Source organism: Ahaetulla prasina, chromosome 8, assembly GCF_028640845.1.
Source record: "Ahaetulla prasina isolate Xishuangbanna chromosome 8, ASM2864084v1, whole genome shotgun sequence".
Classification (NCBI taxonomy): Eukaryota; Metazoa; Chordata; class Lepidosauria; order Squamata; family Colubridae; genus Ahaetulla; species Ahaetulla prasina.
Window position 1 is genome coordinate 81615621 of NC_080546.1, and position 15233 is coordinate 81630853.

The 15233-nt window shown below is 39.7% G+C and overlaps 1 protein-coding gene across 4 annotated transcripts in view; it reads left to right on the forward strand.

The window, feature by feature from the left end:
* The window catches only part of STIM2 (stromal interaction molecule 2), a 113243-nt gene that overhangs the window by 51292 nt on the left and 46718 nt on the right, over nt 1-15233 (forward strand). For all 4 annotated transcript variants that reach the window (XR_009156317.1, XM_058193143.1, XM_058193142.1 and 1 more), the window contains exon 2: nt 8087-8217. Coding sequence is in view for 3 of the 4 variants with exons in the window: in XM_058193143.1 (XP_058049126.1) it covers nt 8087-8217 (131 nt within the window). In the remaining variant the exon portion in view is untranslated. The remainder of the gene's footprint in view (nt 1-8086; nt 8218-15233) is intronic.

Below are 15233 nucleotides of genomic sequence, written 5' to 3' on the forward strand. Positions count from 1 at the left end.
AGTCAAAATGAATTTAGATATGGGCAGAATTTGTTTCTGGTTGGGGGGTCTGTTCCTTAGTTCTCACAAAATGGTTCACCTCTATTTGTCAGTCTGGTTACTGTTATCCTTCCTCTTGACGCATCCAGGAACTCGATCTGGGAAAAGTATCAAGTATTTTCCGGGGAACTGACACGGTTTTCGCTTCTCTTCTCTTAAAAAAAGAACTTTGTAAAGAGTAAAAGGAGATATATTTTTTCCCAGCACCTAATTAGAAATGAATGGTTTCAAATGAAAACGGGGGGAATTATAATAATCCTCATGAAATGGTGCATGTTTTCAGCCTCAATCTATGTACTGTACTCGCTGTACAAAGATAAGGCTAGAGAATTTTCCCATTCCTGCAATTTTAGTTTTGTTAGTTTTTAAAAGTGAAGATAAAGCTACACCTAGATTTTACTTAAGAATGTTTTCTTCATTTCTCCATATTATGTGTATTACTATTCTCCATATTTTTTGTATCGTACCGTTTTTCCTTACCATGCCTTTTGCATGCTATCTTCCAAATCTTTTACGATATAAGCCATCAGCAGCTGTTTATACTTATTTATTTTGCGGGGATTTTTTATTGCTTCGATGTCTTTTAAATTGTTTTAGGATTTTAGAATTGTAAGCCGCCCAGAGTCCCTTGAGTGAGTTGGCTGGCTAGAGAAATTAAATAAACAAATTCCAACAAATTAAAATGCAGTGTTATTGATAATGACAGATAATTATTAATTAATAACTTTATTGTCATTGTACGTATATACACAGCATACCCATACAACGATAAGCTGTAAATAAGCTGATGAAAGCAAATATGAGGAAGTTTCTGAGTAACAGAACTTTGAACGGCAACCAGGAACATAATGGATGTTGTGTGTGTGAGAGAGTGTGTATGTTTGTGTATGGAAACGACTTCAGTAATTTGACTTCTATAATAATATATGTATTTAAAATGCAGGAGGGCCTAGAAAATAAACCTTTGAGCTATGGACTAAATAGTGAGTGAATGTCTATGGGAGTTATTGGAAGTCCAGTCCAAAGCAGGACCTCTGGTGGCTCAGACTGCTAAGACAGTCTGTTATTAACAGCAGCTGCTTGCAATTACTGCAGGTTCAAGTCCCACCAGGCCTAAGGTTGACTCAGCCTTCCATCCTTTATAAGGTAGGTAAAATGAGGACCCAGATTGTTGGGGGCAGTAAGTTGACTTTGTATATAATGTACAAATGGATGAAGACTATTGCTTGACATAGTGTAAGCCGCCCTGAGTCTTCGGAGAAGGGCGGGATATAAATGCAAATAAAAAAAAAGTGCTGTTGATTATTTAAAAATCGAAGAAGCACTTTGAGTTCAGTAAATTAGTAGTAAAAAAACAATAAAAATGAAATAAGAAAACAATGTGGTCATGTCTGCCATTTCCTCAGCAAGTAAAATTTAGGAGCCGATGAAATTTTGCAAGTTATTACACAGTAGTTTGGTCTTGAGTTCAGCAGGACATGCTCTCCCATGTTGTCTTTCTCGAAGAAGTAGAATAAATGGGCCTCTGGTGGCTCAGACTGCTAAGACAGTCTGTTATTAACAGCAGCTGCTTGCAATTACTGCAGGTTCAAGTCCCACCAGGCCCAAGGTTGACTCAGCCTTCCATCCTTTATAAGGTAGGTAAAATGAGGACCCAGATTGTTGTGGGGGGGGCAATAAGTTGACTTTGTATATAATATACAAATGGATGAAGACTATTGCTTGACATAGTGTAAGCTGCCCTGAGTCTTCGGAGAAGGGCGGGATATAAATGCAAATTTTAAAAAAGCTGTTGATTATTTAAAAATCGAAGAAGCACTTTGAGTTCAGTAAATTAGTAGCAAAAAACAATAAAAATGAAATAAGAAAACAATGTGGTCATGTCTGCCATTTCCTCAGCAAGTAAAATTTAGGAGCCGATGAAATTTTGCAAGTTATTACACAGTAGTTTGGTCTTGAGTTCAGCAGGACATGCTCTCCCATGTTGTCTTTCTCGAAGAAGTAGAATAAATGGGCCTCTGGTGGCTCAGACTGCTAAGATAGTCTGTTATTAACAGCAGCTGCTTGCAATTACTGCAGGTTCAAGTCCCACCAGGCCCAAGGTTGACTCAGCCTTCCATCCTTTATAAGGTAGGTAAAATGAGGACCCAGATTGTTGGGGTGGGCAATAAGTTGACTTTGTATATAATATACAAATGGATGAAGACTATTGCTTGACATAGTGTAAGCCGCCCTGAGTCTTCAGAAAAGGGCGGGATATAAATGCAAAAAACAAAACAAAACAAAAAAAAACCTGGCATATCCATACATTCTTTTTATCTTCATATAGTTTAACTTTTTTACCCGGAGCTTTCGGTTTCTTTTTTATCCAGAAACCTGTATCGAAGGTAGGAAACAACAATTCGTGCCATTTTGATAGCTAACGAAGGAAATTTAGCTAACCCCCTCAGGTACCTTGGAATCTTTCCTCCTCAAGAAAGCAGCGAAATCTGAGTCATTGGCCTGACTTTTTGAGTGACTCCCTTTGAAAGGTACAGCGGAGGTGGGGGGGGGGAAGTGATATTGAATCCACATGTTGCATAAGGTTTTTTTATTTTTAAATCTGCCCTCTAAAATCACAGACAGGATGTTGATACCCTGTGCTAGCAAACATTCTGCACTATTTAGAAATAGAAAATGAATCAGGGGGTCTGAAAATACGGGGTGTGATTATATGGAATGGAAATTAATTCGTTTTTGGTACAATTCACCTGATAACTTTTGCTCAAGGACTAAAGTTTGCTGATTCCTAAAAGCGATCTTCATCTTAAAGTTACACTCGCCCCAATTCTTTTTTTAAAAAAAACTTAGTTGGGAAGAGGGAGGTTTCTTAGTACAAAACATAACTTTATTCAACATTAAACACAACAATGTGTGAGAATATTGGACGCCTCTCATGTCTTGCCAATGGTGAATGATTTTTAGAAAAGAGAAAATGGATCCGATTTCAAGCAGTTCTGTCATCTCCTGCACCTCCTATGAAACAGGTATCCTTTCTGATGCCACCTCTGTCTCTTTGTTGATTTTTGGGTATCTTTTTCCCCCCAAAAGCAAAATATATTATCCACTATATTTCTTCATTCTTCATTTGAAATTTCTGATAATTAGTTTATCCGATGAGTTTTCCTTTGAAATGGTAGAGTTGCTGGCATTATGGATTAATATAGAATAGCTGATAGCTTATTTGATCCTTATCTGATCCTTAATGTGCTGCCTTTTCCGTGAGATTTAAAAACTATTTTGATAGGAACTTTGTTGTTAGTTGCGAAGTCGTGTCCGACCCATCGTGACCCCATGGACAATGTTCCTCCAGGCCTTCCTGTCCTCTACCATCCTCTGGAGTCCATTTAAACTCATGCCTACTGCTTCAGTGACTCCATCCAGCCACCTCGTTCTCTGCTGTCCCCTTCTTCTTTTGCCCTCAATCTTTCCCAGCATTCGGCTCTTCTCCAGTGAGTCCTTCTTTCTCATTAGGTGGCCAAAGTATTTGAGTTTCATCTTCAGGATCTGGCCTTCTAAAGTGCAGTCAGGGTTGATCTCCTCTAGAACTGACTTGTTTGTTCACCTTGTAGTCTAAGGGACTCGCAGGAATAGTTGATAGGAACTATCAACTATTAACTATTAAAAACTATTTTGATAGGCTGTTGAGCATTAGGGGTACAGTAGAACTATCTTTTAATTTGGGGATATTTTTATTGTTGGTTCTGGTTCTTAGTTTAGATCAGGGGTGTCAAACTCAAAGCCCGGGGCCCGGATTTGGCCCGTGGGGTGCTTAAATCTGGTCCGCGGGGCTGCCCTGGAAACAGCGAAGGACAGGCCGCTGCCAGCAAAAACGAAGCTCGGCAGGGCCATGAGTGCTCGGGCCACCACAACCGCCCCTGACACGAGTGACGTCGAGCTGGCCATGCCCCCCTGGCCATGCTCCTCCCCCAGGTCAAACACAATCCTGATGCGGCCCTCAGTGAACCTGAGTTTGATACCCCTGGTTTAGATGATAGTTTTATTTAGCAGTAGGGGGTGGTTTTGTTTTCATATTTAATATATTATACCGGTGTAATTTGGAGTCTTTGCAGTATGGATAATAGTCAAACGCTTATACTAGTAAATACCTATTTTTATAGGATCTTTTTAATTGCTGTGTGCTTCTTGAAAAATACGTATTCTTCCACCAGCTACAATAGCAAAGATGTTCCCTAGTAACGCACCAAAGTGTTGGAAGTGTAAGAGTAACTACGGAACATATTACCATCTTTGGTGGACATGCCCAGTGGCAAAACAATTTTGGGCTAAAATTAAAAAGTGGTTAGAAGAGATAATAAAGAAATCAATAAAGGGAGAGCTTAAATCTGAGAACAATTCCTATTAGGGATCCCAACAGAAAATCACACAAATGATACACAATACTACACATATTAACGGCGGCATGTATAGCATATACACAAAATTGGAAAAAAGAGAACCCACCAACAGAGGAAGATTTAATTAACAAAAATTCTAGAATGCACTGAGATGGATAAACTCATAAAAGAAATCAAAGAAAAAGAAAATACAGAATATTATACGGTCTGGTGTAGATGGTATGAATGGTTAGAAAATAGGAAAGATAAGAAAACTGAATAATAGGGTAGAATGTAGATGAAATAAAGGAAGATAAATCATAATAAGATAGGATTAAAATATGTATATATAATAAGAAAGGACCGCGCTGAATAGCTGATAAGAAATAGTGAGATATATATAAATGTCGTATGGTTATCTTGTGTTTTAATGTGTACAAATAAAAACTTTAAAAAAATACGTATTCTGTTTTCATGAATTAGAAATAAAAAAAATGAAGATGTTTTTTTCTAAAGCAATACATTGTGTATCCAGAATGTCCCAGTATAGTTGGTGGGATATGGGCAAGAAAATGTTGGTTCACTAGAGAAATCAGAGAGGCTAACTTGCAAAGAATAACGTTAATGTGATTGGAACAAAATTGGCTTTGATTCTGCTGATAAGCAAGCTGCCCAAAAAAAGGGATGAGTCACTGATGAATGGATGTGAATTGAATAATCATCCAAAAAGAAATGCATTTAGGTGGTTTGGTCATTTGGAGACAACTGAAATGAAGGTCAGCTTATACAAAACAAATCTATGAAGGAAAAGTCAAAGGATTGAGAAGAAGGAAAGAACAAGAATATTGCAATTAATGCAGTTCATGAAATTCATCAAAAGAGAAAGCAATAAATTCAAAGTCTAAAAGACACTCTGTGAATCAAACTGCCTTCGGAAGTTGTGGGAGCTTCATCACTGGAAGCTTTCAAGAAGAGATTGGACTGCCATTTGTCAGAAATGGTGTAGGGTCTCCTGCTTGGGCAGGGGGTTGGACTAGATGACCTACAAGGTCCCTTCCAACTCTGTTAATCTAGTCCTACTTTAGGCATAAAGTCCAGCTGGGTGACTTTGGGCCAACCACTTAGGAGACCGAGCGCACGAATATGGCGAAGCCAAAATTGCAATGCTAGAAAGGCATCAAGGATAGTGCACAGTGACGATGTAAATTATCTTGTGTTTTTTTTCTCGTTTTACATGTCTTCATTTTATATATTTATGAAACTCATCTCTACCGGGTCATGACCAAAAGGATGGCCAGTGGCTTACATAGAATATAAGCAGAAACAGTTTAAAACATCCGCATCCACATTTAAAACTGTACACAATAGGCTTGCTACTTCTCACTCTCTTTATGGTCTTTGTATATTGCTTAAAGTGAAAAGAAATGACATGGAGGGTACATGCATGACAATAAACTCTTAATTGAGAATTCTGTTGAGTGCATACTAGTGCGAATAAGAACAGAATAACAGAGTTGGAAGGGACCTTGAAGGTCTTCTAGTCCAACCCCCTGCTTAGGCAGGAAACCCTACACCACTTCAGACAAATGCTTATCCAAGAGCCTGTTAAAAACTTCCAGTGTTGGAGCATTCACAACTTCCGGAGGCAAGTTGTCCCAGTGATTAATTGTTCTATCTGTCAGGTAATTTCTTCTTAGTTCTAAGTTGCTTCTCTCCTTGATTAGTTTCCACCCATTGCTTCTTGTCCTGCCCTCAGGTGCTTTGGAGAATAGTTTGACTCCCCCTCTTCTTCGTGGCAGCCCCTCAAATATTGGAAGACTGCTACCATGTCACTCCCTGGTCCTTATGATTCTTGATGAACGTATCTTTTCTTTCATGTACACTGAGAGCATATCCACCAAGACAAATTTCTTGTGTGTCCAATCACACTTGGCCAATAAAAAATTCTATTCTATTCTATTCTATTCTATTCTATTCTATTCTATTCTATTCTATTCTATTCTATTCTATTCTATTCTATTCTATTCCATTCCATTCCATTCCATTCCATTCCATTCCATTCCATTCCATTCCATTCCATTCTTACCTTTAACAGGGATGCGGTGGCTGAGGGGCTAGGACGTTGAGCTTATCCTTATCTTTATCCTATTATTTATCCTATTTATCCTATTTATCATCTTCCTATTTCTAGTCCTATTCCTATTCCTATTATTCCTATTCCTATTCCTATTCCTATTCTTTTCATTTTACAAATAAAAAGAAAGAGAAGGGATGGGCTAAAGAAAAATGGCAGATAAGAGATTTTTGTGTGATGTTGATAATAAAGTTTGGGTCAAATATCGGAAAAAATCAAGAATGAAGTAAAACATGGAGGGATGTGAGGAGCTGCAATTTTGAGGAGAAAGATCAGGAAGACTAAGGGACCAAAATGGTGGCATTTGTGATTGAATGAAGAAGAAGCAGAATATAAAATTAGAAGAAAAAGAACTCCAGCATTATCATTTTGTCCCTTCTTTTAGGGTTAAAAAAGCTAGGAAGGACTCAGTGATACCTCTTCTCCTAGAGCAAGGGTGTTAAACTCGATTTCATTGAGGGCCATATCAGGGTTGTGCTTGATCGGATGGGCATGGTTGACATCACTCATTTCAGGGGGTACCAGTGGTGGCCTGGGTGGATCTGTGGGGATTCTCCTGCAGCCCTCTGTCAGCGAAATGGAGACTCAGCTGGGATCGCCAGAGGAGCCTTTTAAAAGCATTTATTTACAACCTCTTCAGTCGAAGAGGTTGTAAAAAAAAATGCTTTTAAAGGGTTCAGACAATCCCAGCTGAGTTGCCTGATCGCCGGAACCCTTTAAAAGCATTTTTTAACAACCTCTTCAGCTGAAGAGGTTTCAGAAAAAATGCTTTTAAAGGGTTCTGATGATCCCAGCTGAGCCGCGTGGCCATCAGAGGCTTTTTTTTTACACTATTAAAAGCATTTTTTCGGCCGAAGAAAAAATGCTTTTAAAAGAAAAAAAAAAACCTCTGATGATCGCGTGGCTTAGCTGGGCATGGGGCGGGTTTGGGAGGGATTTTTGCTACCGGTCCTCCGAACCACCTGCCACCATCGCTATCGGATCGAGCGATCCGGTCTGAACTGGGAGCATTTCACCCCTGCCTCTGATGAAATATATTAACCAGAAGTAAAATCAGTGCTGGGACTTGTTTAACTAAGTCTCAGCAGAGAACAGGAAGGGGTCTGAACCTTGACTTGACTTGTTACGATTTGAATGCACATCAAACTTTTTTTTTTGGGTGCGTGTGTGTCAGTTTTTTACATGATATCGAATGAGAAAGAAACAATGCTGAGGATAGAATAAAACTGAAAGACACAGACCAAACTTTACCACATACGTGGATCCTGGCAGGATGCATTGGAACTGAATATTTGAATAGTAAAATTACCTCAAGTTAGAATGAAAACCTTTCCCTTCCGGTCCAATTTTGACCCAGGTTTGGTTGGGAGTTAAGCTTTTAGGATACTTGTGGTTGACCTGGGAAAGCCAAACAGAGATAATATACTATTAAAAATAGATGTGCCAAGTATCTCTGCAAGAGTGTTTTGCTTCTGTCACTTTAAACTTGAAGGCGTAAAAAAGTAAGAATTTTTCTGTTTTTTTTTTAATCTTTTAGATTTTTGTCATTTACTGAGCCCACCCTGTTTCACTGAGGAGGATAAATACAGTCTGGAAGCTCTCCGTACAATTCATAAACAGATGGATGATGACAAAGATGGTGGCATTGAAGTAGAAGAAAGTGATGAGGTTGGTATGGACATATGTTAGTTTTATCTTACATATTCCCATTTAAATGTACAGCTGTGCTATTTCACCTAATCCTGGCAGACGAAGTAGAAGAAGGGGGAAAAAAACACACCAAAACTTTCACTTGGCATTTTGGAGCATTTGCATTCCCGAAGAATGCAGACGACAGATTTAAGATAAATCTTGGAATTAATTTGGCTAGCAATGCCTAGATTTTTCTGCCAAAAGTGTAGCTTTGCATACTTATTTTTTATTTATTATTTATTATTTAAATTTTTATACTGAAAGACAAACAGCGTGTCAAATTGGAATCCAGATCGCCACGCCCTGACTTCGTTTTCTGTACATGCACAGGGGAAAAGCAAGGCTGTGGCACATGGATCTTTTATGCTCTTCCACATCATTTGTCGTTCTTAGCAAATCTACCTCTTGGTAGTAGGGAAGGACTGTTATCAATCACACTAATTAAATTTGGGACCCTCAAATCAGAGGTGGGTTTTCAGCGGGTACTGACCAGTTCTGGAGAACCAGTAGCGGAAATTTTGAGTAGTTCGGAGAACTGGTAGTAAAAATTCTGACTGGTCCTGCCCTCATCTATTCTCTGCCTCCCAAGTCCCAGCTGATCGGGAGGAAAGGGGATTTTGCAGTAACCTTCCCCTGGAGTGGGATGGGAATGGGGATTCCCCTGCTACACCCACCAAGCCACACCCACCCAAGCCATGCCACGCTCACCAAGCCACACCCACAGAACCGGTAGTAAAAAAATTTGAAACCCACCACTGCCTCAAATGTTTTTCATGCTTTTTGTGTGTTACATGTATTTTCTGTTTGTTGTTGGTTTTTTTTCGTGTTTCTGACACTAGCTTTTTAAAACTTCTGTTTGAACAAGTGGCTTAATATGAAAGCTGTTTTTCTTCCACCGTTGTTCAATTTAGTAAAGATGGGAAAAGTTTTTAAAAGTGGCAAGACAGAAAAATGAACGATCTCACTCATCTTTAATGGTATTCTGGTGCTAATAATGGGGTCTTGTTACCAAACATGTTTAGTAGCCTGGTTCAAATAATAACCCCAATTCCTCCTTTCCCCCATCTTCCCTGTCTATCATCACCATAGAGAAATCAATAATGAATACAGTAAAAAGTTGACTGCACTAAGATAGGAGTAGGATATAGACATGCGAGTTTTGGTTTATGCTCATCTCGTGCAGAAGTAGGACTTCTAGCGATTCCTTTTTAGATCCCTCACAGAATGAGGGCCGTGAATTGGGTGAGGTGATCCCGACTTAAAGCTGCACGGTGAAGAGCTTTTCTAGGTGATAATAATCAGCATTTTGAATTGGACCCTGCAGTTGTGTGGCCACTGTATTCTCTAATAGCTGTAGCACATTGCAAAAATCCAGACTTGTGGTGGCAAAGCTACTCGGTGTTCCCACCACAGAAGACCTTGCTAAGGTTTGCCACAACTGACAGACTGTCAGTCTGTGGTTTACCCACAGCAAAGTCTTTTCATTGGTTGCTTCAGTTTTCTGAAATACTTTTCCGGCTCAAATGTGTGAGGTACCTGTTGTGACATCTTTTAGAATATTCCCCGTTTGAACCTTTTGTAAGTAACTATTATTGATGGATATGTTTTCATTGCCTTTTTTCCTTCCTGTTTTTTATATATAATTTTATATATCTATCTATATCTATTAAGCTATATCTTTACATCTATACCTGTACTATATCTATATCAATATCTGTCTCCTACCCTATCCTACCCTACCCTATCCTATCCTATCCTATCCTATCCTATCCTATCCCGAACCCGAACCCGAACCCGAACCCGAACCCGAACCCTTTTTGACACTGAGTGACCAAACCGGAATATGTATGCCTGCGTGCGCACTGGAGCACTGGAAACCTGAAGACAAACTGGCCAGTGCTCATGCATGCCCCAGCCATCTGGTCTTTGGGTTTCCGGCATGCACACGCGCACCAGCCAGCTGGTCTTCGTGCACGCCAAGCACTGAAAACCCAAAGACCAGCTGGCTGGTTCGCGCATGCCTTTTGCCAGTTTTGGCTGTTTTCAGGCTGTTTTCAGGCCATTTTTTGGGCTGTTTTTGGAAAATCAAAGTTTTGAAAGGGTCCAGCCAGAGTCCAGACATGAATCCAATTGCATCTCTCTCTCTCTCTCTCATCTATCCCTCTCTCCCATCCATCCATCCATCCATCATCTTTCCTGTCCTATCCTATCCTATCCTATCCTATCCTATCCTATCCTATCCTATCCTATCCCTCCACCCACCCACCTACCTACCCATCCATCCATCCATCCATCCATCCATCCATCCATCCATCCATCCATCCATCCATCCATCCATCCATCCATCCATCCATCCATCCATCCATCTATCTATCTATCTATCTATCTATCTATCTATCTATCTATCTATCTATCTACTTTTACTGAGTTTCTCAATGATTTTAATAGCATTTATTTTTGTTTGTAAACTGGAGATGTGGCTAAATAGGAATTGTAATATAGAAGGACTACAGTCAGTACATCATTTTCTTTCTTTCTTAAGATGTGAAAGGAAATACTCTATCCTGATGGGACCTTTTTTAAAGTATTCTGTCCAACCTTGGAGGTTACCACCGTGATTTTGATGACTTGTTATATTCACAGGCTGCCCAATTCCCAGCAACTCTGGTTCTTTGTAGATTGCAAGGAATTCAAATATATTGATGGGTCTGTGATCATATCACTTTTTTTTCCTCTTTCTTTATCACCTGCACTTGCAATATTCTTTTAAGAATTATACAAAGGAAACGAAAAGTATGTTCTTCGTCTTTTTAGCGTGGGATGTACAGTTTTATGTAAGGAAGGAAATTCAGTCCGAACGAAATTAACCCCTTTTCCAAAAGCTGCTTCCTGTTCAGTTAAATGCACGCCTGAAACAATTAACAAGGAACATTATTTAACCTTGTGTTGATCCAGGGAATGGCTGGAAAAATTCTAGTTACTTTTCAGTAGGCTTAGTCCAGTCAGAAAAAAAGGGTTGTGACATTACAGAATATATAGCGTCTGACTACAAAACATAATGGTAATTTTATTTCCAGAAGGAAGCGGCGACTTTATGTGTAATGACATATAGTCTAGTGCCAAAATACCTAGTGGGTGGTAATGTTACGTTTTAGCCAACATTTGCAATACAAGCATGCTCCTAGCTTTGAATCAGAGTGATTCAGCTGAATTTGAGGAAGGGAGTTCTTGAACATGTTTTTCCCCCCCCCTTCTCTCCAGAGAACCAGTGATGATAGTCGGGGAAACTTCCGGCTTTGACTGGAATGGGTTGAACGGAAGGAAGAAGTATCAGTTGGTAGCTAATCTGAGAATAGCAATTATTGTAGGAATAGCTGGGCAAGTTAGCTGGCCTCTTGTCTCTGAATGCAGAAATTTGGAAGGGTGAGCATTATCCTGGAATCCTGGATCATCCCTTTCTCTCTTATTTCTGAGAGTAAAGTATGTTGGCAATCTGAATTAGAAATCTAGTAATGGAGAGGGGCGGGGGGGAAAGGAAGAAGCAGACTTCCTAGAACAGGGGTGTCAAACTCAAAGCCCGTAGGCCGGATTCGGCCCGCAGGGTACTTAGATCTGGCCCGCGGGGCTGCCCTGGGAAACAGTGAAGGATCGGCCCGTAGTCCTTCTGCCAATGAAAACAGAGCTCGGAAGGTCTGCACAAGCTCCATTTTTGCTGGCAGAGTGCTCGGGCCACCACAGGAGCCCCTAACATGAGTGACGACTTGCTGGTGACGCTGCCTCAGCCACGCCCCCCAGCCCCCTCCGAGGTCAAACACAACCCTGATGCGGCCCTCAATGAAATGGAGGTTTGACACCCCTGTCCTAAAATGCTTATAAGTGAATAAAACAGAGAATAACTGTTTAAGCAGGGGGTTGGAAGGAACCTTGAAGGTCTTCTAATCCAACCCCCTGCTTAAAGAGAAGATCCTATACCATTCCAGACAAATTATTGTCCAATCCCTTCTTAAAAGCTTCCAATGGTGGAGCACCCATAACTGAAGACAAGTTGTTCCACTGATTGATTGTTCTAACTGTCAGGAAATTTCTCCTTAGTTTTAGGTTGCTTCTCTCCTTCATTAGTTTCCATCCATTGCTTCTTGTCCTGCCCTCAGGTGCTTTGGAGACTAGCTTGACTCCTCTTTGTGGCAATCCCTTAGTTATCAAAACACTGCTAATATGTCACCCCTAGTCCTTCTTTTCACTAGACCAGACATAGCCAATTCCTGCAACCATTCTTCATATGTTTTAGCCTTCAGTTTTATCCCATCATCTTCGTTGCTCTTCTCTGCATTCTTCGTTGCTCTTCTCTGCATCCAGAGTCTCGACATCTTCTTTTTCTATCGTGGCAACCAACATTGGATGCATTATTCCAAGTATGGCCTTAGCAAGACATTATAAAGCAGTGTTAACATTTCCCATGATCTTGATGCTATCCTTGTAATTCAACGGGATAGAAAAGTAGCAGGAAATTCACAAGTTAGAAATACATTTCCAAGATGAGACTTGGCTGCTGCAACCAACCATTATGTATTTATTTTATTTTTTAATTCTTGCTGGCCTATCCGCTTGGTTATCATAATATCGGCCATTGAGCTTTAAAATCCTGAATTATGTCTCGGGTCCTGTTTTCATTTCCTGTTTGTTTCTTCTCCCCCCCCCCCACCTCTTAATTGTCTGATCCTCTGAGCTTTCAATCTTGGGCAATTTATTTAACGACAGTTTGTGCTTTCTGCTACCTGATTGCAAGGATCAGTTAGTGGCATTCAACCTTGGCCAGGACAGCAAGTGAATTCTATATTTAGTAACCTGAAGTGAAGATTATTAGAGAAGCAGGAAGCGAGAGAACCTTCACCTTAGATTTTTCACTCCCAAGCATTTGTCTTTAAAAGTTCTTTTTGCTGTAGCTTTAAATGCTCCGTTTATTCAGTTGCCTCCGATAAGCTACGGTTTATCTCCAGAATGCTAAACTTAGAGATGATGGAGGAAGGCTGCGGATGTCCTGAATGTTGCATGGGCTACTGAGTGCCTTGCCTGAATACAGCAGACTCCGTGAAATGAAGAAGGAAGTGTCAATTGCTCAGCTGCTTCTGCTCCTCGGCGTTGAGGGCAGCTTGTGTTACAAGGAGGGCATTAAGACGGTGCCCATCTCCGTCTTAATGCCGTCCTTTATATTATTTAGAATATTATTTAGAAAGGCCTCTAGACTCTAATCTGATATATTGTCCAGTTTACTATGTGGTTCTGAATATGATTTTTTTTAAAAAGAATAATGACGTATATTCTTTGAAGTTTTACTTATAACTTCTAATAAGTAGAATCTTTGCCCTTTCTTTCTTTTGCTCTAAATGATTAGCCCAAATCCTATGAGATCTTTCACCATTCTCTAGTATCTCTGTTGTAAATAGGCTAACATGAAGTCTCTCTTCTGTGATATAAAATTCTGTGAATTTTAATTTTAAAATTTTAGCCGATTTTAGGGGTTTTAATTTTTACTAATTTTTAGGGTTTACTTGTATTTTAATATTGGGCCAAATTTAATAAGTTTTTTAATGTTTGTTTTTAAGTATTGTATGTGCTGCTGTATTTTATTTTGGCTGTAAACCGCCCTGAGTCCTTCAGGAGAAGGGCAGTATACAAATTAAATAATAATAATAATAATAATAATAATAATAATAATAATAATAATAATAATAATAATAATAATAATAATAATAATAATAATAATATATTTAGTTTGTATTTCTTAGATACTTTGCTTGCCAATCTTTGCTCAAGAGCTACTGCTGGTAAAGGCAAGCAGGAGCATATGTTCATTTTAATATACATTTAAACATATGTTCATCTTAAGATGAAGCCAAAAAATATATTTCATAATCCAGATCTTACTTGGAAATGTCAGTATATTGGAAGTATTCCTGCAGTATTATTCAATTTTTTTTAAAAAAAAAACCTTTTACCCAAACTTTTTAATTTAAATGTTTGAATTACATAAATTCCTTTTACTTTATATTCAAGAAAGTATTGCGATACATAAGAAACATCCTTTACATATTTGTATTATTGCAAATAATTCATTTCAAATCTCTGGAAAGTATAGGAGAACCAAATGTAGGAATATTATTTCTGCCCAGGAAGGGCTAAAGTTTATAGAGGTAGTGTCGAGCCTTGGCCGGGACTCAACAACCAAGAGGGGAGGGGGAGGGAGAGTGGGAACTGCAGCGGCGGATGCTACTTGAAATGGAGTCAGGACGGTGGTGGGAGGCCGATTAGGGCAGTGAGTGGATGGCTGGCATTGGAAAGCTGACTGCGGGGCGTCGGACCCCAGCGAGCGAAAGGAAAGAAGCTCCCGGTTCCCGGCATGGTTTGTCAGTGTATGATGACCTCATGGTGGGAATCATGAAAATGCCGATGAACAGCTGATTGGGGTGTGTGTTTACAGATACCGGATGCTGGTTATGCAGGATTAAATGAATAAATAGCGCTGAGAGGCGATTGCTCTCAGCACTGATTTTGACCCGCATACTGTTGTCACCCAGGCCCAAGTAGGTAGTAGGAAACTCAGCCCATGAAAAAACAAACAAACTTTATTAAAATAGCTGAGAATTACTTCATTCTCAGCGTAGTCCAACTAAATTAAAGCAAATTCCTCCCAACACAAATTCCTCAGTCCTATCGCAAACCTTGGTCCAATTAGGCAAACTGCCAAAGGCCTTTCTTGGCAAACATTCAGAAATCACCGAAACAAAAATAAATGCAAGACGTAGACGAAGCAGAAGACGAAGCTACCAGTGTTGTTTTCCAGCAAAGCCCAAATGCCGTTGCTGGTCTGTTTTAAGCCTTATGGGAGGGGCCAATCATCTCTTGGCCCTACTCCCGAGTTGTCCTCTTTGCTTGAGCTGCTCTTGCCTTCTGCCAGCTTTTCTCATGCCTGTATTAGGAACAGGTTCCTCCTG